The 27,041-nt window shown below is 47.9% G+C and overlaps 1 protein-coding gene across 6 annotated transcripts in view; it reads left to right on the forward strand.

The window, feature by feature from the left end:
* The window catches only part of RFX4 (regulatory factor X4), a 165,805-nt gene that overhangs the window by 60,114 nt on the left and 78,650 nt on the right, over positions 1-27,041 (forward strand). For all 6 annotated transcript variants that reach the window (XM_008257109.4, XM_070052804.1, XM_051846592.2 and 3 more), the window contains one exon: positions 9,236-9,359. In XM_008257109.4, coding sequence (XP_008255331.1) covers positions 9,236-9,359 — 124 coding nt within the window. The remainder of the gene's footprint in view (positions 1-9,235; positions 9,360-27,041) is intronic.

Consider the following 27,041-nt stretch of genomic DNA (forward strand, 5'->3'; position numbering starts at 1 on the left):
CCTGGGAGGAATCACAGGGTCCACTGGACACAGGCCTCTGATTGGCTTGTCTACCCAGCAGCCAATCCCAGGCTTAGCTGTGATTGTTTAATAAAAGGGATTGGTGGTTTTTTTATTTGTTTGTGTGGTTTTTTGTTGTTGTTGTTGTTTTTTTTTTTTTTTTTTTTGGTTCTTGTTGGCCTTTTGTAGACTCAACCTCAGGCTTAACCAGGGCCCACAGGAGCCAGCCTCCACTGTTTTCTACTCATTGTTGTCTAGTGATATTACCTCCTTGTTTCCCATCTTCCTTCTGGTAGATTGTTGGCTTCCTAAAGGCAGGACAGGAGTTGTGCCTTCTTGTTCATGGCCATATTCTACAATGCTTGGCACCTAGTAAGGGCTCAGTAAACATATGGCAACTGACTGACCCAAAGCACATTAGTCCTTGGTACACAGTGGGAGCTTTAGGGACACCATAGTTCTTTTTTTTTTTTAAAGATTTATTTATTTATTTGAAAGAGTTACACAGAGAGAGGAGAGGCAGAGAGGTTGGTCTTCTATCTGCTGGTTCACTCTCCAATTTGCTGCAGTGGCCAAAGCTGGACCAATCCGAAGCCAGGAGCCAAGAGCTTCTTCTGGGTCTCCCATATGAGTACAGGGGCCCAAACATTTGGGCCATCTTCTACAGCTTTCCCAGGCCATAGCAGAGGGCTGGATTGGAAGTGGAGCAGCAGAGACTTCAAACCAGCACCCATATGGGATGCCAGCCCTGCAGGCGGCGTCTTTACCTACTACACCACAGCACTGCCCCCATAGTTGAGTTCTCACTCCAAGCCTGGCTTTTTTGAGCTGAGTGACTGTGTTAAGTCACTTCGCCCCACTGGCCCCTCCATTTCTTCTTCCATGTCATGAGTAGAAATGTAGTGAGAACAAATATGAACATGGCTGGCCCTGAGCCAGCATTTGAAAATATAAAGCCAATAAGTTAACATTAACCAAGTGTTTCCTTTAACCCCTTGTATGTTGATAATGAAACAATACCAGAGTCCCTTGAGCTGTGCCAACGCCAGCTCTCCTGCCTCTAGGCCTCCTTTCATCCTGTCCCCTCCCCCGTGCCTTTCTTCCACAGTGTTCATTGACTGTTCAGGGCGCAATCCTAGGAATTATGCTAACATCAATAGGAACTTGGTTTGGCCCCTGCCTCCAAAGGACTTCAATCGGAGATATAGAATGTTACCTGTCTGTCCTCCAACAATATGGAATAATGCTGATTGTCACCCTTTACTGAGTGTCCCCCACGTGCCCGCTAGTGTGCCTGGGCCCTTGTCTGGGCCACACAGCAACCTTGGAATGGGGGTAGCATTTCCTTCATTTTACAGATGCAGAAAGGGAGTTAGAGTTCAAGTTCCATGTCCTGGACTCTCCTGCTTTAAGTAGTAGAGGCAGGAACCAAGGCTATATTTTGATGAAGCCTCCTAGAGCCATAAAAATATATGAAGAGCTGTGGCCCTTCCTACAGAGCTTTACGGGCAGAGATTAGGCCTGCTCTGTCAAAATATTCTCCTCTAGGGACAAAACTCTATACCTGGTGTCTACACAGTTGAAGCACTCTACATGTTGTCAAGTTCATGAGCAAATTCATCAAAGAAGAAATGATTAAGAGGAGACGGGCAGGTGGGGCGGAGTGGGCATCAGACATTGGTCCATGGGAGAGAAATCTGAGTTGAGTTCTGCAAGGTGAAGTGTGGCAGAGGGGTCAGCCCCCTTGGTGGGAAGGCCCCAGAACTTGTGTGAGGAGTAGGCAAGGTACGTTTGAGGCGTGACCAAGCTTCCGGTCAGATGGAGAGAGGTGTATGTGTAGGGTAGCAGGGCGAGAGAAGCCTGAAAAGGAGTCAGGGCCGAGGTAGTGGGAGCTTTGCTGCTGGACGTGAGTGGAGAGGCGAGGGAGCCACTGAAAGAAGTAGACTGCTGTCTTCCCTGATTGCTTAGCCGGGAGGATTTCGTTCCGTCTCAGATCTCTGAATTTTGAAAATCCTCTTGTCTTCTGGTAAAACAGGAGAAAAAAAGTTTCTGTTCTAGACACATCTGCAAGGATTTGAGGAGTGGACACCTTGCACTGGCCATCCGCTGTGCCCGTATCAGAAATCACAGGTTTGAAAGGAAGGCGGAAGGGACAGCACCCTGTGGGCTAAACCGTTTGCCCCTGGCCATGAAGGGCGGATACAAAGCTTCCTCTGTGTGCCCCAGGAGGCCCCACGCTGGAACCTGGCGAGGAAGTCTTCTCAGAAACATGCACCTCCGATAATGACCTGTGTCAGCGAGCGGCCGAGTTCATTATCTCTCCATAACAGGATAGGCTCCATTCACATATGATCAAGTTGTTAAATAGAAGATACGAAAATGAAATAAGGAATTGTGTGTGTGTGTGTGTGTGTGTGTGTGATCATTAAAAGAAAAAAAAATCCAGGTATAATGGACCATTGTTCACCATGTCAGACTAATGATGTGTCTAAAAGAGAGGAGGAAGAGGGGAAATTTCATCAGATATGGAGAGAAATAATTAACTGCCTTTCTCTCTGCCGTGCCTTGGTCAAGGAAGCGGACGTTCCAATTAGCAACTTCAGTCCACACGCAGACCCTCTGGATTTTGTGGGGAGGTTTGGGGAGAGGGTCACGATGCTTTCCTGTGCGCGCTCATCAGGCATCCCTCCACGCCAATTACCTCGATTCATTCATGGGACCCATTAAAATGCTTCATAGTCATAAGCTACCTGGATACCCAGGCTCGGATGCTCCAGGGAGAGAAACAAAACATGGGTAGAAATGCACTTCCTTCCACGGCGCTGGCCTTTGACGGTGACTGCTTAATGAGCTCAGCCTGTGTGAGCTGTAACTGCCACCCATCCAGTTCAAATCATCTGTGGCTCAGTGGGATGTGTTTTAACCATGATCTTGTATTTTAACCTTGCCATCTCAGCAAGATTTAGTGAGCAGACAAGTCACAGGGACAGCAAATGGAAACTGAGGCACATGTGGCTTCAGTGCAGGCTGGGAATCCATGCTCTTTGACACCATAGCCAAGAGCTTTGGAGTCTTGTTCCCTCCCCTCTCCCAACTTGCCTCCCCTTTTGGCATCTCTCTTCTTGGGGGATAGGGACCCTCCCCCCTTACCCACCTGGCCCAGTTGGGAACCTGAGAGCTTGCTTTTTGCCTCCCTACCTCCACCAGCTCACACCAGGCAATGCAAGACCCTAAAGTTATCTGTGCACCCTTCAGTTTCTGCCCCCTCATTTCTTGCCTGCGCTGATATGGCAGCTCCTAACTGGCCTTATTTGTTGATTCGTTCATTCAACACAGACATTCAACAAATAATCAGACTCATTGGTCCATCCTGGCCACCAGCCAAAGAGGTGTGGAATGACGTTTCCAAAGATCAAATTGATCACACTACACCCACGTCTAGAGAAACTTAATTGGCTCCCAGTCATTCTAAAGGATCCTGTGTAAGATTATGAATGATTTGAAGGGTGCATTTGTCAAATGTATCCATGGATTTTTCTGGCCAAGATAAACTTTAGGAAATCATTAGCAAAGACAAGCACAAAGGGACACTTTTCTTCTCCCCAGAGCTGCACAGAGGTCCAGCTGCCCAGGTTGTTCACTTGTCCACGTTAGATGACAGGGGTCTACAGATGGTGTTCTAAAGTGTTGAAGTCAAAAACTACCTGAGCACATTGCTTAATGGAATTCTCAGGACATGAAACTTAGGAAACTTGAGTAGGTTGTTTTTTTTTTTTTTTTTTTGTTTTTTTGCTATTTTTTTAAAAGATTTATTTATTTATTTGAAAGTCAGAGAGAGAAGGAGAGGCAGAGAGAGAGGTTCTTCCATCTGCTGGTTTACTCCCCATTTGGCTGCAACAGCCGGAGCTACACTAATCCAAAACCAGGAGCCAGGAGCTTCCTCTGGGTCTCCCACACAGGTGCAAGGGGCCCAAGGGCTCAGGTCATCATCTGCTTTCCCAGGCCACAGCAGAGAGCTTGATTGGAAGTGGAGCAACTGGGACTCGAACTGGAGCCCATATGGGATGCCAGCACTGCAGGTGGCAGCTTTACCTATTACACCACAGTGCCGGCACCCCTTTTTATTAATTTTTGTTATTTTATACTCAACCCACTGCTGATGAACAGAATGCGTTGCGCTTCAGTATTAGTTATTGATTACATTGTCTTTATTCCTGTAGCATCCCAGAAACACTCAGGTCTCCCCTGCCTCTGAGTCTGTTTTTCAGTCTTCTCTGGCCACCCTGCCTTCTTCTGTAAAAGAGGATTTTATAGGAACTCCTCAACGCCTGCGTGTGACAGCAGCCCTCCCCAGAGCTCTTCCTCTTAGACACCTCTCTTGAGGCCCCACCCCTCTACTCCAATCAGCGTCTCCACCATCCAAAGCACACAGCACATCTGCCTCTCATCCTGCCTCTTGCCCGGAACCCTTGCAAAATGTCACAGAAGTTCCAAGACAGACTCTCCTCTTAAGCAGCCGCATGACCGTGGGCAAATGAGCCATGCTCTTTGAGCCTCGGTGGCCTACTCTGGAAGACAGGTATAAGATTGACCTCATGTGGTTATTGTGAGGATCAGAAGGGATAAAGGATGCTTTATGCCTGACACCTGGTCAGAGCTCAACGAATGCTTGCTGCTAGTTTATCATCATAGAATTCCAATCCCAATTCCTCCGTGAGGTCTTCATTATCTATCCCCATCTCCACACCGACCTCTGTCTTCCCACCTTCCACTGCACCTGTGCTCAGGAGTTTGTAGTGCTTCCACGTTCTTATTTCTTCTGAACAGTTCTCCCCCAGCAGACTGCAAAGTGAACTATGACATAGATCGCGTCTATGCCAACACAGATGCTTCCAGGAGCCGGGCAAGGAACAGAAAATAGACTGGTTGTAAGAAAAATAGGGAGGAGTAAGGACTCTGGCCAACCCCAGGGCGCATGTAACTCAGGCCAACTGTTGTCATGCGGGAATATGAGTCCAGGGCTGCCAGAACTCAGCTTTTTCAAACAAGCCAGAAATCCAGAAACGTCCTGGATTTTAAAAGTTGGGCCAGGAGTGTTCAGGCCAAACAAAGCATGCCTGTGCGACCCCAGTTTGTGAAAGCTGTCTTGTTCAGATGATCCCTACAAGTTGGTGCATAAACTGGTTATTTGGACCCTTGAACTCACTGTCATAGAGAAACAATACCATGAATGGCAGGTTGGGTTCCAGGCTAACCTCACGGGCTGATTTTCATTCATCTTGGACCCAAAGCTTGGGACAGTCCTAAGAAACTTATTTGTTCCGCGGAGCCATTTTCCCACAGCGATACCCAGAGTTCCCGTGTATGATGTCGGGGCCGCACGCACTAGAATGTAAGCCTTTTCCAGACAGCCGTGGCTGTGTTCACCACTGCTCCCCTGCTGTCTAGAGCATCACCTGGCACTCGGTAAAGACTTGCTGAGTCATGTCTGTGCCCATCTGTCTCCCATTACTCTGTTTTCTATATGCAAACAAGGACCGTCTTGTTCACTGTAATATCCCCAGCTTAGTAGATAATAAGAGATCAATAAGTATATGTTGAATGAACAAGTAACTGAAATGATCTGTCTCTTATTGGTCATCTGTTCCGTGCCAAGGATTAGACTGGACTCTTACAGATGCAGAGGTGACTCGGACACCATCCCAACCTGCAGGAATTTTGTCACCCAGAAAACGTTACATAAACTACTTCCTGGAACATTTCTAAAACTCATCAGGATTTACTCAGTGTTCCTTCCCAGAAGAGTGGGACACGGATGAGGCGGCCTGGGTCCGCTCGGTACCAAGCTTCTTCATTTGCTCTGGTGTTCCTAGGGTTGCGTTCATCCGTGGGGTTTGAATATGAAATGATTGCATTGATTTTCTTTTCAGTCACTCTTTGGAATGAGCTGAATGAGTGCTGCCCTTTCAAGTGGGCACCTCGGGAGGCCGTGTCCTCATTCCACTTGGGTTACGACAGCCCTGGACCACTTCTTTGGCAATTGCACTCAGAGTCAGTTCAAAGCTGCCTGAGAGTATTTATTTCAATGTGTTAGAATCATGCCTTATTTTTGACCAAAAAAAAAGACAAGAAAAAGAAAAAAAAAAAGCAATTCTGGGAGACAGAGGTTATTCTAGTCACCTTATTTCCCAAACTTGTTCCCGGATAACTGTGGGTTGTTTGCTAGAAGCCAGCCCACGATCAAAGAAGAAATGTTTTCTGTTGGTGCGTTGATTGAGTAGTATGTGGGCAAGGCCCCAAAAGAAGTTTCTACATTGTCCTAGGCTGCCAGAGTTTTCCTGGAGGAGGTGTTTGATTCTCCAACACGTCTATCACAGTGCAGCTATGATTTCTTTGGATGTCTAAATTCTGATGTTGGGTTAAAGAATAAAATTTTAGGGACCAGCACTGTGGCATAGTAGGCTAGGCCTCTGCCTGCGGTGCCAACATCCCATTTGGATGCTGGTTCCTGTCCCAGCTGTTCCTCTTCTGATCTAGCTCTCTGCTTATGGCCTGGGAAGGCAGTGGAGGATGGCCCAGATGCTTGGGCCCCTGTACCTGTGTGGCAGACTAGGAGGAAGTTCCTGGCTTCAGATAGGCCCAGCCCCGGCCATTGTGGCCATTTGGGAAATGAACTGGCAGATGGAAGACCTTTCTCTCCCTCTCTCCCTCTCTGTCTGTAGCTGTGCCTCTCAAATAAATAAATAAAATCTTAAAAGAGAATACAATTTTTGAACAACTTTATCTAGGGACTGGTGTTGTGGCATAGCATATAAAACCACCACCTTTGATGCTGGCATCCAATAGGGGTGACTGGTTTATGCCCCGGCTGCTCCACTTCCAATCCAGCTCCCTGCTAAAGTGCTTGGGAAAGCAATGGAAGGTGGCCCAAGTGTTTGGGCTCCTGTACTCATGTGGGAGACCTGGATGAAGCTCCTGGCTCCTGGCTTTAGCCTAGCCCAGTCCCAGCTGTTGAGGCCATTTGGGGAATGAACCATTGGATGGAAGACCTCTCTGTCTCATCCTTTCTCTTTGTAAATCTTTCAAAATAAATCAATAGATCTTTTTTTTTTAAATACTGTATCTAGTTTTTTCTTTTTTTGTAGTATCTCCAATATGTCTGATGTCTAACACAGAGTCCAGGTGCCCCAGATGTTCTATGAAAAGGAAGAGTGGATGACGTTGAGGTCTGAGGCCTGCTAAGTGCTCGCTGGGCTCGTGTCAGGAACCGAGCTGATGTGTGTCACTTATTACCTTGTCTGACCCTCACAGCCACCTTAGCAAGCAAAATTACAAATTACCATCTCTAACAGGAAACAGAGGCCTAAGGTTAAGGCACCTTCATAAGCTCACCAACCCAACAAGGGACATGGCTGGGAGAGTAGGAACTCTCTCCTATAGGGTCCCTAACCTGTACTCATTAAGAAGGTAATAGCTATGGAATCCTTAATCCCAATACAGAAGAGGAGATAAAGCAAATGACACCAGCTCCCAGGGTGGTCATTTGGCACAGTAGTTAAGCTGCCACTTGGGACAGCAGATCCCATATCTGAGTGTCTGGGTTCAAATCCCAGTTTCTCTTCTGATGCCAGCTTTCTCCTTATGTGCACCCTTGGAGGTGGGAGTGGCTCAAGTATCTGGGTCCCTGCTACCCACATAGGAGACCTTGAATAAGCCTGGCCCGGCCCCAGCTGTTGTGACCATATGGGGAGTAGACCAGAAGATAGACGCTTTCTTTATGTCTCTACTTCTACCTCTCAAATAAAGATGGAAATAAGTGGATGATTAAACAAATAATTTTATAAAAGAGGTCAGCTGCCTACTTTGGGTATGAAACATTCCCTAGGCAGTGATTAGTGGCTATCCAGCTGTCTATTTTAAAACCTTATTATTAATACATAACACTTGCACACTTTATGGGGCACAGTGCAATATTTAAACACAGCATAGAGCAATCGCACCGGGCAACTGGCCTTTCCATTTCCTTGTCTTTTGTTTGGAGCCCGCCAGCTCCTCCTGTCCAGTCTTCCTCCAGTATATAACACATTGTTGTGAACTACAGTCACCACGCCGTGTGTGGAACGCCAGGACTGGTGACTTCTCTCTGACAGTGTTTTGGTGCCCACTGTCCATCCTTCCTCTTCTGCCCCTCCTATCACCTTTCCCAACCTCGAGTAACCACTATGTTCAGATTACTTTTTTAAAAAACTTACATATCAAAGAGAATATGTGGTATTTGTTTTTCTGTGCCTGGCTTATTTCACTTAACTTAATGATCTCCAATTCCATCTGTATTGCTGCAAATGGCCAGCTTCCATTCTTTTACTGACTGCATATCCCAGTGTGTATATATACCATATTTTCTTTATCCATTTGTCCACTGATGGACACGTAGGTTGATTGTGTTTCCTGGCTGTTGTGACTACTGCTCTGATACACATGGCAATGCAGGTATCTCTTTCATAGGCTGGTATTACCCAGGATAGCTGGGTCATATGGTAGATCTATTTTAGATCAATGTCCTCTGCATTGCTTTAGTCAGCCAAGAGGCTGCAACATGTTGACACCAACATCCTCAGGCTTTTACTCTCTTATGAGGGGACTTCCAAAAGTTTATGGAAATTGGAATTAAAAGATACAGTTACTTTGGTGTAAAATTTTTGAAATCCATGCATAATGTAATTGTAATGTTCACTTCCGTGACATTTTTGAAGACCTTTCATACACATGGCTTTCAAAGATGTTTTCCACCAAAACAGACTTATCTTTTAGTTCCATTTTCCATGAACCTTGTCAGGTACCTTTGTAAATGGTTCCACAATGGGTGTGTGCTTTGAAGCCTGGCACAGTGGGGCACCTGCAAGACGCTGTATAGTTCATGGAGCCTGGGGAAACCTGATCTAGCCGGCCATAGCCAGGCCAGGAATGGCACAGAGAGCAGAGAGACTGGGAATTTGGGCTGGAAAAAGTGGCCTAAGGCTGTAGCTGAAGGGGTCAGGATCCCAAGCCTGCTCAGCACCCACTAACTCTGTGCGTGAGCTTGGACAGCTTCCATGGTCCTCCTGAACTCAGTGTCCCCCATCTGTAGGAAGAGTTGTTTCCTAATGCCCAGCTGCAGAGGAGGGCTGGAAGGAGCAGCCCCTTGTTGCGTGGGGCAGGGAGCGCCCGTTTGCTCATGGGGCATTTGTTCCCCCAGGCTGGAGGAGAACTACGAGATCGCGGAAGGCGTGTGCATTCCCCGCAGCGCTCTCTACATGCACTACCTGGATTTCTGCGAGAAGAACGACACGCAGCCCGTCAATGCCGCCAGCTTTGGAAAGGTGAGTCCAGCTCCCCAGGCTCAATCTGCGCCCCCACGTCAAGGAATTTAGGCACAGGTTTTAAACCATTGAAAGTTATCTTAGTTGTTGTTTGAAGTTACCAAAATAAGTGTTGTGTTAACTGTATTGGGATACTTGGCTATAAAAGTTTCAAACAGTTGTCACAAAGTCATACCAAATCAAACATCAAAATGCAGAACAAAGTCAGAGGATGCTACATTCCTTATTTTAAGAGTGGTGTAGTATTTGCATATGGCTTACATACCTCCTTCTGTATACCGTAAATCCCCTCTGGTTTGCTTTCGACACCTAGCACAATGTCAATGCTATGTGAATAGTTACTTTCATATATTTTTTATGGAATAAATAGGAAAAATGTTTGTTGGTGTTCAACACAATACAATTTTTTGGTGATTTTTTATTTTTTTTATTTTTATTTTTTGACAGGCAGAGTGGACAGTGAGAGAGAGACAGAGAGAAAGGTCTTCCTTTTTCCCGTTGGTTCACCCCCCCAATGGCCACTGTGGCCAGTGCTCTGTGGCTGGCGCACCGCGCTGATCTGAAGCCAGGAGCCAGGTGCCCCTCCCGGTCTCCCATGCGGGTGCAGGGCCCAAGCACTTGGGCCATCCTCCACTGCACTCCCAGGCCACAGCAGAGAGCTGGACTGGAAGAGGAGCAACCAGGACAGAATCCAGCGCCCCGACCGGGACTAGAACCCGGGGTGCCAGCACCACAGGAGGAGGATTAGCCTATTGAGCCAAGGCACTGGCCTTGTGATTTTTTTTTAAAAAAAAATTATTTGAAAGGCAGAGTTACAGAGAGAAGAGGAAAGACAGGGAGAGAGAGAGAGAGGTCTTCTATCCTCTGGTTCATTCCCCAAATAGCCACAAGGCCGGGGCTGGGTCTGGCTGAAGCCAGGAACCCAGAGCTTCTTCCAAGTCTCCCATGTGGGTGCAGGGGCCCAAGCATGTGGGCTATCTTTTGCTGCTTTCCCAGGTGCATTAGCAGGGAGCTGGACTGGACGTGGGGCAACCCAGTCTGGAACCGGCACCCATATAAGATGCCAGCTTCTCAGGCAGAGCTTAACCTTCTATACCACAATGCCAGCACCCCTTAGACATTTCTGATTTGCAACTGGTAGAATCCACAGATAGCAGAATTCGTGGTAATAGTTTCCTGTACAACTTTCACACAATTTAGAAATGTTACCAAGTAAGAAGTCAATGTCTCATTTGAACCTCCTCAGAACTTAATTTGCACAAAGTAACTTCTTTTCTCCCATCCTGAAGTCACAAGTGAGTTTTGTGGATGGCAGTGAGCCTGGGACAGGCACACTGTTAGGCTGGTAATAGGAACATGTTGGGCAAATTGGGAAATGGCTTCATCTCAAAGGGTGGGGTTGGGAATCCTCGGCTGGCAGTGGCGCTGTTTGTAATATCCCTGCAGGCCTGACTGTTCCTCATCCACCTTAAGGTCAGCATATACTCCATGCTTGGGGTTATGTCTGCAAAACATATACTCCATGCTTAGGGTTGTGTCTGCAAAACATATACTCCATGCTTAGGGTTGTGTCTGCAAAACATATACTCCATGCTTAGGGTTGTGTCTGCAAAACATTGTTAGCGCTGATCATTCCTCTTTAGTTAAGGAGAGCTGTTGGGGCATTCCTAAAGATGGATCACTTAATTATTTGATGGCTAAAAGTAGTTCCTATACCAAAAAATGACCCTAAATGGGCCTTGAGTCTGTATATCTAAATGTTGCCCTCTTTTTTATCAGCTGCTTAATTCTATGTATGATTTCTACTGCACCTGCTAACAAAGAAAACAGGAAAAGCTTATTCTGCACCCCTGCTCCTCACTCATTTTCTGAGTGCAGGCCAAGGTGGCAAAGAGAGGTCAGTGTATACGTTTCAGGAATTCCCTTTTCAGATCCCCAACAGATAAATCATTAGCAGGAAACAAAGAACCAAGAGCCAACTGCCCTGGAGAGATTGAAAATGGGAGTGGCTGGGAATTGTCTTCATTCAGTAAAAAGCAGGGTGCTCTGTTCCGACTTGGGATGGGGATGGGGCGGGTTTTTGTGATGCATTAATGCTATTCCTCCAAAGTAAAGAAAGAATTTTGAAAGGTCAGTGCAGAAAGCGCTTTGCTGTTCCATTCATTCATTTCTTCAGTCCTGCAGTGTTGGCTGGGTCTGGCTGTGTGGTGGGCACTGTGCCAGGCGGTGAGGACTCAGAAAGGGGCCCGGTGCAGGCTCGGCTGCGGAAGGGCTCGCGGGTGGGCGAAGCAAGAGTTGCTGTGAATGTGTGTGAAGCCAGAGCTGGGTCAAGGGGTCTGAGTCCCGGAACAGGCACCCACATCTACGTGCTCAGCCCAGACAGGGCCTTTAGACAAGGATGGAGTGACAGGCTGGGTGAACCCCGAGACCAGGAATCAGGATTCTCCTGAGCCTCAGCTGCCTCGTGGAGATGTTGCAAGATTCAGTGAAATGGTGTAAGTGGATGAAGTAAGGTACTGTGTACCGAGTCATCCAGTAACTCGGGTAATTATTAAGTACCCAACCACGCGCCTTCGTGACTGTTAGGAATTCTCCACAAGATGTTCGTGCACAGACTCAAACAGCCATTTGTTAGATTCTGCAAAAGGAACAAACAACCCACCACCACTCTTCTTAAAAAAACAAAAAAAAATAAACAAAACAAACAAACAAAAAAAAAAGCAAAAAAAAAAAAAAACAAAACGCAATTTGCCTGTGTAATGACACTCTATTCCTTTTCTTGCAAATGCTTTTGTGGGAGTGGGTGTTGGACCTATGGTTAAGCCACTGGTTCTGGTGCCACCACCCTGTCTTGGAGTACCTGGGTTCGGTTCCCGACTCTGCCTCTGATTTCAGCTTCCCGTTAATGCAGACCCTGGAAGCAGTGGTGATGACTCAGAGAGTCGGATTCCTGCCACCCACATGGGAGGCCTGGATTGCAGCGCTGGCCCAGCCCCAGTCATTGTGGGCATTTGGTAAATGTACTGGGAGGAGCTCTATCTTTCTGTCTCTCTGTCTCTTTCTCTCTGCTTCTCAAATAAATAAAAATTAAAAATCAAATATTTTTGTAACCCTGTTGTTAGCTTGCAGTTTCCTTGACCTCATGATCTAGGTAAAAATGGCTCAACTTCATTCCCAGCTTCATTCCCATTTTAAGCCCCAAGCCTGCCACTAGATTTCAGCAAATCCTAAGGCATGTGTATTCTCAGGGTCACTTTACCCTAGGACTCCTCCTGCCGTGTATGTCACCTCTCTCCAGCCCATGCCGTGCAGCATGGTAGTCACTGGCCACACATAGCTGTTTAATAAAACAAAATTAAAAATTCAGCTCACCCGCAGTTGTATCAGTCACATTGCCGGTGCTCAACAGCCATAGAGGCTGCCATGCTGGCCGGTGCAGGAAGTTCCGGCGGCCAGGGCAAGCCAGGGATGGAGCTCGGCGTCCTGTTGGCTTTCCCCAACACAGCCCACAGAAAGCCTCTGTGATCCTAGGAGGCTGAGGTTTGCAGGAGGGGTTTACGTTTCAAACAGGGTCTTTCCAGGCAGACGCCTCCACCCTGATGGTAATGCTTCCCAGAGTCCCACCAGGTAGAGACTACTGGTATACCCCTGCCAGTACCCCCAACGAGTTCCAAAGCTTCTATAATTCGGCCAGCTCCTTTTCCTCCTCTCTTTCCCCTCTCAATTCTTTCTCCCCCTTCTTCTAGGGCCAACCCCTACCAAATATCCTCTCTTCTCATAGCCTTGGCTTCTTCTAAACCTATGTGTCCGTCAGTGTCTCCTGTACCCTCAATGGCTCTTCAAAATAGTTTTCCCAAGTAGTAAGCTCCTCCCTAATAAGAATAAGTGACAGTTGCTTCCAAAATAGTCATGCAAAGCAACCAAACTCCATCTTACCTTCAGTCCACAAGTAAGGTACGACTCTAATGGTATCAACAACACAAATGTGCCTTGCATCAATATCAAAGGCACTGGGAGGTGGGGCTCTCCGTCCAGCCACAGAGGACCCAAGGGTCTGCATAGGGTTTCCACCCTTAGCTGGCTGCACTGAAGCCGCGGACACATTTGCCTTCCCTGAGGGCTCAGGCCTGCTGCAGCTGCCATGCCCGTGAGAGAAAGGGGCCGGTTGTTCTCTGAGTCTTCGGGGCATCACTGTGGACAGGCTGCCTTTGAGCAGATCCATCCAAACTTATGATTCATCTATGAACTTTTAACTCAGCGCAGTCAAGGTTCAATTTCCAACTGAATTTTTAGAGGAGATAAAACGTGCTCGTAGTCCCCAGCCCAGCTGGTAAGCAGGCATCAGCGGGGTGGGAGCTGTCCCGCTCCGGGTGCTCCTGATGGGGTGGGTGGCAGTGGTCTCCACGATGCAATGCAAGTAAGGTCTGAAATGTAAGTCCTCCTTCCAAGTCTGTGGGCCACTTCCGTAAGCACTGGCTTCCAGTAACGTGGTGCTGACTCTGAGGCCCGGAACTAAGAGACGGCTGCAGCCCCCAGGTGAACTGCTCTTGGGCCTGCGTTCTGCTGTTAGCGAGCGTAATGAAAGGTCACCCAACTTGGGGTCGTGTAGCTTTTTCTGAGCTCTCATTTCCTTACCGTTAGATAAGAATAATCCTCCCCAGGCTCCCCTAGGGGGCCAATGAGACAGTGCTTATGCACGAGAGTGGATTTTGCCACTGGGAAGTGCCCTTCCACCAGGATGAAAACCCCGTCCCACTGCACCCCATCTCTTCTGCCTCACCAGGCTTCCATTGCCCTTATTGCTACTTGAATATGTATGAGGGGATGGTCATAACGCTTGTGGAAACGGTAATTAAAAGATATATTTATTTGGAGGGAGACTTGAAATCTATGGCATAGTTTCTTCGTGATATGCATTTTCTGTAACTCATGAAGATGCCTCTCGTATCATCAACTTGTATATCTGTGTGTGTGTGTGTACACTTGTATAGCATATACACTGCTACCTGGCCATCTTCCCCTACTCCAGGCTCCCCAGGTCGAGAAAGAACAGCATGCTGATTACGTGACCAGCTGCTTTGTTTTTCTGCCTCCTCCTCTAGAGATGCCCCAGGAGGACTCCTGGTTCACTGTACACCCCCAACACACAGGACTCAGATATTGGCCCGCGTTGAGTGACTTGATAGCACCACTCCTCGCCAGAGACCATGGAGATCATTTTCACGCACGTGAAGCTGTCTAACCCTCACAGCCACTGCATGAAATTGGTATCACGGAATGAACTGGCCGAGGCACCAATGGAACCCGGCTGTCTCTTTGCTTCCTTTGAAGAGCTGCCCTCAAAGCTCCCTCTCCGGGTGTCCCTGCCCTGCCCTTTGATGACCTGTGACAGGGAAATCCCACAGCCTCCCACGGCATTCAGCCATCACAGCGGTCTTGGTTGGATAATTACAACTTACTCTCGGATATTAAAAAGTCTGCTTCAGTCCAATTTAAAACTTCAGTCTCAATCGAGGCCAGAGCTGCTCCCTCCCTGTGCCTCAGAATTTGCTCTGGGAAAGAGGAACGGGATGCGACTCTTTCTGTCTCCTCTTCTAACCCCCCCTCGCCGGGGTTGGGGGAGGGAGCCGGGTGGGGGTGGAGTGGGAAAGGCAGCAAGTGTCAACTGAGCAGCTGGTGCTCCTTAGGGTGCCGTATGACTCCCACTCATGCCGGGGGAGGGGTCCCACGCTGGCTGGAGGGATGTGCTCTCCAGCCATTCTCCTACCATGTCCACTCAGTTTTGGAAGTCACCCCGCAGCTCTGTTCTTGGGTGAGAGGGTGTTGGCCAGCTTACTGCACACCCAGCGTTGCCCTCCGATTCTCAGAGATGCTCAGAGTAAGCCCCAGCAGGTGTAGCTGGCTCCATGAAGAACAAATCGAAAAGCATTTTTCTCCTTTCCCTGATCCTTGATGGTTTCCTGAGGCTGAATGCTTTCAGTTGTTGATTATAAGAACAAGCCCCTGCTCAATATTTCAGTCTCTTCTCGACTTCCGGAGTCCAGTCCCATCCTCTGTTTGTAAACTACAGGCACATTCTCTTGGGAGCGCCTCCCTCAGACCACGTGTGGCTTAGGGACCTCTGTGTGGAATGGCAGGTGTGGTCTGGTCCTTCCTGCTACTCGGTTCTGTAGGCTCATCATTCTAAGACACAGTGACAGCTCTCCAGCAGAAACGCGAGATCAGTTTTAGGAGAACTATGAATGGAAACAAGCACAAGGTAACAGGAATCAGAACTGGTGCACACGTGACATCAGCAATACTGATTTAGCAGATGAGCAAAATGTCCAGCTCAGATTTGGCATGCAGCGTTCAGAGTTCCCATCGAATTAAATAGCAAGCATTTCATAAGGCTTTCAGTGTATCTGGCATTGTTCTAAGCACTTTATTTGTGTGTTTGTATTTATGTATATCATCTAATTCTCCAGACAACTCTTTACTATCCATATCTCATGGAGGAGTCAACTGAGTCCCAGGACAGTTAGGCAGTTTTCCTAAAGTCACACAGCCAGGAAGTGGTAGACTCCAGATGTAAACTTGGGCAGTCTGGCTCTGGAGTCCATGCCCTTAACTGTCTCGTGTACATAGAAGAGGTTATTTCTGGAGTAGGATGAGTGTGTGTGGAGGCAGGCTTTCTGCAAGCGTTTGACCCTTTGACTTGGACGTAATCATTAAGAGCCAGCTGGTAGGATTTGGGAAAGCAGCCGCAGCCTCTCTGCTTCTCAGGGCTCAGGTGTGCTGGTCACTCTGCTTGAGAAATCCTCTCAGCTCTTCCCGAGCTGTTCTGGGCACTGTGGCCATCTTTGCCAGTGTCCCCCGCGCGCTCTTCCGCAGCCCCGGGCTCACCCACCTTATTTGGTATATGTTAGTCTCATGTGCACCAGCGAGCCCAGCTCTGTGCTGGGAAGCAGGATGCAGAATAAGGAAGTTGGTCCCCAAGGGAAGGGCCCTGCAGAAGGGACGTGTGCACAGGAGACTGCAGAGCAGGATGGGAATGCGCCTCCTGAGTTGTGAACACACACACACTGGAAGGACACAGAGGAGAGGGACTGTAGGCCTGAGGGCAAGGACAACCTGAGAAAAGGGTCAGCCTTGAAAAATCCCAGGCACTGAGAATACCTTCTCCCGGTCCCCAGCCATGGAGGATCCATACCAGCCAAAGCAGGCGAGTTTTCAGTTCACCAAGAACATTTCTTTACTGCTTTTCTCCTGGTCTTCTGTTAACTCTAAAAGAAAATTTCTACCTGCACTGAAGGTGGAGTGCTGCTGCATTTAGACAACAAACTAAGCCTTTTTCACAAAGAAACGGGGTCTCAGCCTTCTGAGCAAGGAGAACATCTCCAGTTTATAGATGTGTTGCTTCCCAAGCATCTATAACACGCGTTCCAGCAGAGGTTCAGGGGGAACACTCTTCTTCATTAGCATTTATTGAGTGTCTATGATGTACTGTAGGGCCAGGAATTTGCAATAATGTCAGGGTTTGACCTTGAACCTGAGGACCTGTCACCCTTTGTGAACCATGAACCAGATCCCTTTCCTTCTCTGAACACCATTCCATCCATCTATCAAATGGAACATTAGTCTACAGACACATGAGGATCTTTGTCATTTTAGCCTCAAATATTTTTCCTTGGGGCTGGCATTGTGGCACAGGGGCATCTTATATGGGCACCAGTTCAAGTCCTATCTTCTTCACTTCCAATTCAACTCCCTGCTACTGCACCTTGGGAAACCAGTGGAAGATGGCCCAAGTACTTGGGTCCCTCCCAGCCATATGGGAGACCCAGATGGTATTCCAGGCTTCTGGCTTCAGCCTGGCCCAGCCTTGGCCATTGTAGCCAAGTGAACCAGCAGATGGAGGATCTCTCTCTCCCTCTCTCTCTTTCAATAAATAAAATAAATCTTTAAAAAAAAGAAAAATACTTTTTCACTAGAAATTATAAAGTGCTAAGAGTTAACACTACCAGGCAAGCCCTTTGCCTGCATTATCTCATTTTATCCTCACACACCCTGTGAATGAGGGGCTGTGGTTTTGTATCTGTCTGTTTGTTTTAAGGACATCTTCAGTGCAGTTTTAGGTTCACAGCAGGCTTAAGAAGGAAGGGACAGAGATTTCTCATATACACCTCCCACGTGCATGCATTGCCTCCTGTGTTACAGACATTCCCCACCAGAGTGGTGCACCTGTGGCTGTTGATGAACCTGCACTGAGGCATGAAAATCTCCCAGAATCCACCGCTGAGCTGGGATTCCTTCTCAGTGGTGCCCATTCCGTGATCTGTGTCCATCCTTGTCATCTCATGTGGAGTATTGCTTACTGCGCTTCCTGTTCATCTTTGCCTGGCCCTGAAGCCCTGGCACTACTAATCTTTCTGCATTGTGTTTTCCCACAATGTCACTGAATTGGACTCATGCAGTATGAAGTCTTTTCAGATTCACTTCTCTCACCTTGTTCTATGCGTTTGTTTCCTGCACGTCTGTTCATGGCTTGATGCTCAATACTTTTCAGTGCAGAGTAATATTCCATTGCCTAGATATCGGACAGTTTATTTTTCCACTCCTCTGTGAAGAGTGTCTTGGTTGCTCCCACGTTCTGGCAGTGTGTACTAAAGCTGCCACAAATATCCACATGCAGGTTTTTGTGTGGACATAGGTCTTCCTCTCCTTTGGGTAAATACCAAGGAGTACGTTGCTGAGCAGAATGATAAGAATATGTTTACTTGTATGAGAAACTGCCTTCTAAAGTGGTTGCACCATTTCGCATTCTGACAGCAATAAATGAGAGTTCCTGTTGCTCCACACCTCACCAGCATCTGGTGTTGTCAGTATTCCAGGTGTTGGCCGTTCTAGTGGGTGTGTGATGCTGTGTCATGTTTTAATTGGCATTTCCCTGCTAACATCTATGAAACATCCTTTCACATGCTTATTTGCCATTTGTACTCATGTGTTTTCTTTGGTAAAGTGTTTGTTAAGTTCTTTGGCCCATTCTTTAGCTGGATTATTTTTTTTCTTATTATTGCATTTTATTATTTTTAAAGATTTATTTATTTATTTATTTGAATAAATAGAGGGGGAGAGACAGAGAGTGAGAGGGGGAGAGACAGAGAGTGAGAAATCTTCCATCCACTCCTCAAATGGCCTCAGTGGCTCAGGCCGAAGCCAGGAGCAAAGAGCTTCTTCCAGGTCTCCCATGTGGGTGCAGGAGCCCAAGCACTTGGACCATCCTCTGCTGCTCTCCCAGGCCATTAGCAGGGAGCTGGATTGGAAGTGGAACAGCCAAGACTCAAACTGGTACCCATATGGGATGCTGGCATCGTAGGCAGAGGTTTAACTCTGCTACACCACAACACCAGCCCTGGTCATTGCATTTTAAGAGGGATTTTTGAGGGCATACATTTTGGATAATAGTCCTTTGTCAAACACGTCTTTTGCAAATATTATTGTCCAGTGTATGACTTTCTCTTATTCTCTTGACATTCTTTCACAGAGCAGAAGCTTTTAATTTTAATGAAGTCCAATTTAACAATTCGTTCTTTCATGGATTTGCCTTTGCTGTTGTATCTAAAAAGTCTTTGCCATACCCAAGTCATCTAGGTTTTCTCCTGTATTATCTTCTAGAAGTTCATTTTGGTGAACAGTGTGAGGCATGTAAGTTTGGTTTTTTGCATGTGAATGTCCACCTGTTCAATTTGTCAAACAGACTCTGCTCCAGTCTATCACTTTGGCAAAGATCAGTTGACTGCACTTACGTGGGTCTGCTTATCAGCTCTTTACTTTGTTTCAGTGATCTGTTTTTCTTTTTTTTGCCAATACTGTACTGTCTTTTTTAAATTATTTTTTATTTTTTATTTTTTGACAGGCAGAGTGGACAGTGAGAGAGAGAGACAGAGAGAAAGGTCTTCCTTTTGCCGTTGGCTCACCCTCCAATGGCTGCTACGGCTGGCGTGCTGCGGCCGGCGTACCGCGCTGATCCGATGGCAGGAGCCAGGTACTTATCCTGGTCTCCCATGGGGTGCAGGGCCCAAGCACTTGGGCCATCCTCCACTGCACTCCCAGGCCACAGCAGAGAGCTGGCCTGGAAGAGGGGCAACCGGGACAGAATCCGGCGCCCCGACCGGGACTAGAACCCGGTGTGCCGGCACCGCTAGGTGGAGGATTAGCCTAGTGAGCCGCGGCACTGGCCACTGTCTTTTTTTTAAAGATTTATTTATTTATCTGAAAATCAGAGTTACACACACACACACACACAGAGAGAGAGAGAGAGAGAGAGGGAGGGAGGAAGGGAGGGAGGGAGGGAGAGAGAAAGGTCTTCCATGTGCTGGTTCACTCCCCAGTTAGCCACAATGGCCAGAGCTGCACCAATCCCAAGCCAGGAACCAGGAGTTTCTTCCAGGTCTCCCACATGGGTGCAGGGGCCCAAGGACTTGAGCCATGTTCTATTGCTTTCCCAGGCCATCGCAGAGAGCTAGATCAGAAGATGCCAGCACTGCAGGCCAGCGCTTTATCCTGCTGCGCCCCAGCGCCAGCCCCCACCTTTTAATTTTTTTCTTGCTGACTGCATATGATGTACCCAATACAAGGAAATCTGCCTTTAGGATTGTGGTGGTAAGGTGCGAGGGGAGGGGACGCATTCTAGGATCTAAGATAACGTGGCAGTTTAAGGATAACTTAGACATAATCTAAGTATTATGTCGCAGTTTTTTAGTGAATCTGCCTCTGGGTGTGAACCTCACCAGCGTCCTCAGCTTTTTCTCCCCTTTCCATGGGACAAGTGGGCTGCAAGTGGCTGCAATTGACCTTCCCCTTTCTCCAAGTCATTCTGGCTCTGACAATCCCCCAGCGGAGTAGACTCTGGTTAATAAAGTTCTCGCAAAGGCAAGCCTTGGTAAGGACAGCGTGCTCTGGCTGATCTCAGAAATGCTTCCTTCTGCACCCCCCATGCCGGAAGCACCAGGGGACTTTCCTCTGACATTGGCTGTGGGCACCTGCTCCGGATCCTGGAGGTGACTGTCACTATACTGGCTGCACCTCCCATGCCTGGGCCCCATCTCTGTGGCTGGTTTGCACTGAGCCTCCAGCAACTCATCACTGAGAGTTCAGGTTTTCCCACCCTGGCCCTGGGTCCTGCGGCCATTTCCATTCGTGAATCTCTCCAGTAGGAGAGGACTGCCTGCACTCCCCTCCCTGTCTCTCCAGTCTTACGGCCACCATCTGCCCCATGTCCTCTTCTCCCTTAAAGTTCCAAAAAGAGTTGTTGATTCTCTCAGTTTCATTTAGTTTTTTTTTTTTTTTTTATTGTTTGTTTTGTTTTTCACTTGTTTTAAAGACGTCCTGGCCATTTCCAAGCTGGAACTGGAAACCAGAAGTCCCGATGCTGCTCTCATTCCCACTGAGAGGTGGGATAGCTGACTCCGGGACCTCCACTATTCATAGGAGATTTCTGGTCAATCCAAAGGAGCTTAACCCTGGAGCCTTCTCTTTGAAGTAAATCCTGGGTAGAACTCTGTGTATCGGTTAGGAGTTGTGTTGGCACTGAGGATAAAAGATGTTTCTCCCTATCCCTACACAGTGCCCTAAATAAATTCATGCTGTTACTATTCCTACGTGAACTACATCTACGAGAAGACAACCAGCTCTGGTAGAAAGCTGAGACCCAGCCTCCTTCTATCTTTATGTTTCTGCCACCCTAGCAGAGGCTTCTGATTTCTACATCATAGCGTGTCCAAAAGGGCTGCTGAACTCCACAAAAAGTGGGGAAAAAGAGGGTAAAAAAGGCAAAAAATGGGGAAAAAAAAAAAGAGGGTAAGAGGAGATAGGTCAAAGCCCACAACTGACTCAGCCCTCTTTTTTTTTTTTTTAGATTTTATTTATTTATTTGAGAGGTAGAATTATAAGAATTACAAAGAGAGGGAGAGACAGAGAGAAAGGTCTTTCATCTTCTGGTTCACTCCCCAGATGGCTGCAATGGCTGGAGCTGGGAACCGGCATCCATATGGGATTCCGGCACTGCAGGCAGAGACTTAGCCCACTATGCCACAGCGTCAGCCCCTGACTCATTTAGGAACTGTCCCAGAGCCCAGGCCTATGATTTTTCCCTTACATCTCATTAGTTGCCCTTGACTATCAGGAAGGCAGGACAATGCAGTCCATTGTCTCCTAGTATAAAAAAATCATTAGGATTTCATTAGAAAGAGGAAGAGGTAGGCAAATGTCCATGAGGGCATTTGAGACATCCATGCACCCTCTTATTTGTCACCACGATGAAACAGAACCCATGTTCCTGAATGAATGTAGATGTGCCTCAACTTACAATAGAGTCACATGTTGATAAGCTCATCACAAGGTGAAAATATTATGTCAAAAATGCATTTAATATACCTTGCCTACCAATTATCACAGGTTAGCCCAGTCTGCCTTAAACTTGCCCAGAACTCTTACATTAGCCTACAGTTGGGCAAAATCATCTGACACAATGACTAGCTCATGTAATTTATTGAGCACCTACATTCAAAAGCTGCTGGCAACACAGTACACACTGGAGTATCAGTCATTTCCTCTCGTGATGGGCCCATTGGCAGCTGTGGGTCATTGCCATGGTCCACCATCGCAGGAGTACTGAACTGCACATCACAAGGCCAAGATCAAACTTCACAATGTGATGGACAGTCTCTGAGTATGTATTGCTTTCACAGGAACATGTAAGTGAAACCATTGTGCACCTTCAAATTAGGAGCCCACAGGAAGTAGCTTCAGTGGTGCAGTGTCTGCGGTTTGGGTGACCTTCTCAGGAAAAGGCAGATGTATGGACAGGCAGGAGACAGGACCGTGTAACTGGAACACATAGAGAGATCACGTAGGCTCAAAAATATACCTTCCCTGAAGGCTTGTTATGTCTCAGATTCCCCGAGTCTGTAAAACTGCAAGTAGAACCGGGTGGGATAATTCATGAATGCCTACCAGTTACCAGCAGCTGGCTATGCCTGAGTTCACTCTATCAAGGAGGCTTAGACAGCTGCTGGCAGGAGCCTTTCACTTGCTAGTGGAGAAAATTAAGACTCACAGGGTCTGGGTGGTTTCCTCAAGTTCGTAAGCCAGACCCTTGTGAACTGCGGCAGATGGCGTGGGTGGAGTGGAAGATGAGGTAGACACTGGAGAACGGGAAACGGGCGACAAAGATACTGAACTTGGATGAGTTGAGTGCACTTAAATGCTGCCTTTTTCAAAGAGGACTTGAGGTGGCCAGCAGGTTGGGCTGTGGATACCTTTTCCCTGAAGATCTGGCACCTTCCTTCTTGCTTCGAGCAATAGGGGGGAGAGCCACATGTGTTCTGGGGACCTGTGTCTCAGAAGCTATCCCTGGAACAGAAACAGGCATGAAAGATTGCTCTCATCAGACCTGACAGCCCTCTCCCTTGTTGGAGTTCCTGCAACCCGCCCACATCTGCCTCCCACCCTAGCCTGGGGCAGTTTGCACAATCACCCAGGCACACAGCAGCACATGAGGGTGCCTGGGGGGCCTGTTAGACCCTTCAATCAGGGTTTCTTTCTAGTCTTCAAAGGAAAAAAGTTAAGTACCTGCATAGAGTTGCCTTCACTTTATCCTTCATACCTTTGGGGTCTGCCCTCCAGTGCCCGCATTAGAATGTCTTTGGTATTTTAGAATTTTTCAGTGCAGCATGGTGCGGGGTAAAAACTCTGAAGTCCAGTTGTTCGGGTTTGAATTCAATCTCCACAAGTCGCAAGCTGTGTGTGCTCAGGCAATTTCTTAATAATTCTCAACTTCAGTCTTGTCTGTAAAATGAATAGTGATGGCAGCCACCTGTGGGGTTGTTGCGATGATGGCGGAACAAGTGCTGCTTACCACAGCGAATGTAAACACCCAATGCATGTTAGTTGCAGTGTCAGTTTCTATAGCCACTTTTCCTGACTTTAATATATCATCACTAACATATCTGTGTTCCAACCCTGCTAGGTGCTCTTCCTTCTGAACAATTTTGAGAACAATTGTTCTAAAAATTTCCTACATCACACACACGCTGCCGTCACCACCCTCACTCTCTCTTATTACCTCTTCAGAATTATTCCTTTTTTTTTTTTTTTTTACTTAACCCATGGCTTATGTAACTTTCCTTGTTCTAGCTGAATTGGTGTGTGATGACTGCACACATGACAACTTATCCAGTCTGCCTAAAGACAATGCCAGGTTCACATGTGGCTTTTGGGACATCTCGTGATTGCCAGCCATGGTGCCCCTCAAGAGACAGCAGACTCATTGTCACCCTTTTACCCCGAGGACTTGCACAGAATCTTTCATCAGCTCATACAGCACCATTTTGAGTTCCACTTCTGTCTCACTGCACCAGAGACATGAACTACAGAAATTTGAAACTTCTCTGGGGAAACTTCCTGTGACCCCTGCAACATTCTGCTAGCCTTTAAACACCTAGTACCTGACACCTAGGAAATGCCAGGCTCCCCCCCACCCCCAGTCATCAAATGGATCGAGTTCCATCTGTATCCTGAAGTCACTGTCGCATACTCCCATTTAAAGATGGATGCATTGAGGTAGGATGTTTAAAAGTCCTCATTCATCCCACCAGGCTTTATTATTCTTCCTTCTCTAAAAAGGAGACTGGGTTTACTGTCAAAAAAGAAAGTGACATTTCCACTTTCAGACTTAAATTTTGGATAATTAGACCCCTTTAACCAACTTCTTTTTTTTTTTTTATTTTTATTTATTTATTTTTTTAATTTTTGACAGGCAGAGTGGACAGTGAGAGAGAGAGAGACAGAGAGAGAAAGGTCTTCCTTTGCCGTTGGTTCACCCTCCAATGGCCACCGCTGTAGCCGGCGCACCGCGCTGATCCGATGGCAGGAGCCAGGAGCCAGGTGCTTTTCCTGGTCTCCCATGGGGTGCAGGGCCCAAGCACCTGGGCCATCCTCCACTGCACTCCCTGGCCATAGCAGAGAGCTGGCCTGGAAGAGGGGCAACCGGGACAGAATCCGGCGCCCCAACCGGGACTAGAACCCGGTGTGCCGGCGCCGCAAGGTGGAGGATTAGCCTATTGAGCCACGGTGCCGGCTCTAACCAACTTCTTAATCATTTCTCTGGTTCAAAAAATTCTTATGTACGTTTTTAAAAAGAAGCCACAAGACTTCCTCAATGCACAATTATAAAACAACGACTTGCCAATGTATTTGTTTTCTAATTCCTTTCCATATGAAAATCCCCATTTCTGCACACCCTAAGAACCCCTGCAGTAAGACCCACGGCCCTCAGTGTTAAACTGTGCTCAGCCCCCTTCCTCTCTCTGCACGCGGATCTGTCTGCTTTGTCACGTGGGAGGTTCTGTCCCGTTCCATCACAGCGAACTCCTTAGAGATCTCTTCTTCTTGGGGGCAAGTCTTTGCCTACAGAGTGTGGGCTGAGTTTCTGGAAATAACCAAAAGCCTGACGACTGAGTCTGGAGATAAAGCAGATGGAGGCCAGCAGCCACAGGGTCCAAACCAGAGGCTGCATGCAGAGTGGCGACGCTGAATGGCTTTCCTGTGTGGCTCTCCAGGCGTCTCTTGAGGCAATGCCAGGAGAGGACGTGCACCGTTAGTGGACACTTTGATGTGAGTGTGTATGTGTGTGTGAGAGAGAGAGACAGAGACAGAGAGAATGCAGAAAAGCAAAGGAGAGAGCAAGTGCAACCGGATTCCTGCTTCTTCCACTGTGAACCCCGGGAGTCTTGGGTCGCCTTGGACCCCTGTTCCTCATCTGTGAAATGAGCGTGCTCCCCTGGGTGTTTTCAGGATGACATTCAATACTGAGTGTGAAAAACACCTCTGTTGGTGCACGGCGCCGAGCAACGTTCAGTGCATGTCAGTCCCTCCCTCCCCTCTTTCCCTTTCCCGACTTAAAGGAGGGCCATTGTTCGAATGTGTTGTTTCAGGGACGTGTGCCGAAAACTCACATTTCTTAAAAAACTACGCCTACAAAAGGCCGTCAGGCTGTCCTGCTCTGCCGGGCTGCCTCCAGCCTGGGGCGAGTGGATGGGGAGGGGGCCCCACGCGCACCCCCACCATCACGGGAGCCTCAAGAGCTCTCTGCCAGCCCCTTCCCCGGGGCTGCTCTGCTCCCAGCCCGGCCCCGTGGAGCCCCCACCCCCGGCCCCGTCTGCCCAGGCTGAAAGGGAGAAGGGTGGGATTCCCGAGTAATTAAAGGGAATTTGGAAGGCCCGGGTGTTGCGGAATGTTAGATCAGTAGCTAGAACAGCATGCGGCGTTCTTTAGGCAGGCTTCATTGAATCCATACAAAACAAGAAAGAGGGGCTGCCTGCCCGTCTGCTCATTTATCAAACAGCGAAGCTCAACTCTCACAGCTCCACAAAAGTGTTTTACTGTTTGCTGAGTCTTGCTCCAGAAATTAAAAGCTGAACAGCCTTCGCGGGGCTGGACCGACCCTGCATTTTGAGACTCAAAACGAAATTGTGCTGGGCTTTCAGCGGCAGGCACCAGTTGATTATTTGGTGAAAGGAGCAGAGAATAATTTGTAATTTGCAGCCCGTAAGAAACACTTATTAAAAAAAAAAAAAAAGAAAAGAAAAAGCCAAAGCCCTGTCCCGTACGTTTCTGTTGCTACGGCGAACAGGAGGTGCTGTCCGCAAGGCCCTTCCTTTGCTCAGAGTGGGAGAAGTCTTGACCTCCAGCGGGGTGAACCCTGGTGTGGGATGGCTGCACCTCCACCCAGGCCCCACCACAACTTTTCCCAAGCTTCCTGTCCTCTCTGTTTCTTTGCTGGAAATCACCTTTCTTTTGGGGAGGAGGAGGAAGGGATGATTCGACCATCAAATATTTTTCTGTAAAAGAATGTCCACCAAGAGAATCAAGTATTCTCTCCACACAGCTTGCTGGGAAGGCACAAGGTGCCAGAGAAGCCTGGAGCCTGGACTGAACACAGAACCTTTGGACACCTTTAAACGGGGTGGTATGGAGTGTTCATTCTGCCAGTGAACAGCGTGGGCAGGAAAAGGACAGGGACTTGGGGGCAGGCATTCAGCACAGCAGTAAAGATGCCCACATAGCACACAGCAGTGCCTGGTTCCGGCCTCAGCTCCGCTTCCAATTCCAGCTTCCTGCTAATGTGCACCCTGGGAGGCAGCAAAGTTGATGGCTCAAGGACTTAGGTCCCTGCTAACCACCTGGGGACCTAGCTGGAGTTCCAGGCTCCTGGCTTTGGATAGGCCCAGCCTTGGCTAATGTAGGCATTTGAGAAGTGAACCATTGGAAAGGAGATATCTGACTCTCTGCCATTCAAAGAAATAAATAATATTTAAAAAAATTAGGTGACTTGAGGAAGAGGCAATAAGAGAGGCACAGAGGGGCATTAAGAAACAAGGACCCCTCACTACCGACCCCAACTGGGCAGCCCCCCGGTCCTACAAAGCCTGCCGAGGTTGAGCGCTTGCCCTACACCCTTGTCCTGCTCCTGGCCAATGAAGTCCAGGAGGAAAGCCAGGGGCCCATTCCCAACTCCTCTGATAAGCCCAACAGGCATGTGAGAGGAGCTGAGCAAGCGTTATCCACCCATCTTATCGATGAAGAAAAGCTGATGCTCAAACAGAAGAAAGAACAAAGACCTTTTTCGGCTTTTCAATT

This window comes from Oryctolagus cuniculus, chromosome 11 (assembly GCF_964237555.1).
Source record: "Oryctolagus cuniculus chromosome 11, mOryCun1.1, whole genome shotgun sequence".
In the NCBI taxonomy this organism is placed as follows: domain Eukaryota; kingdom Metazoa; phylum Chordata; class Mammalia; order Lagomorpha; family Leporidae; genus Oryctolagus; species Oryctolagus cuniculus.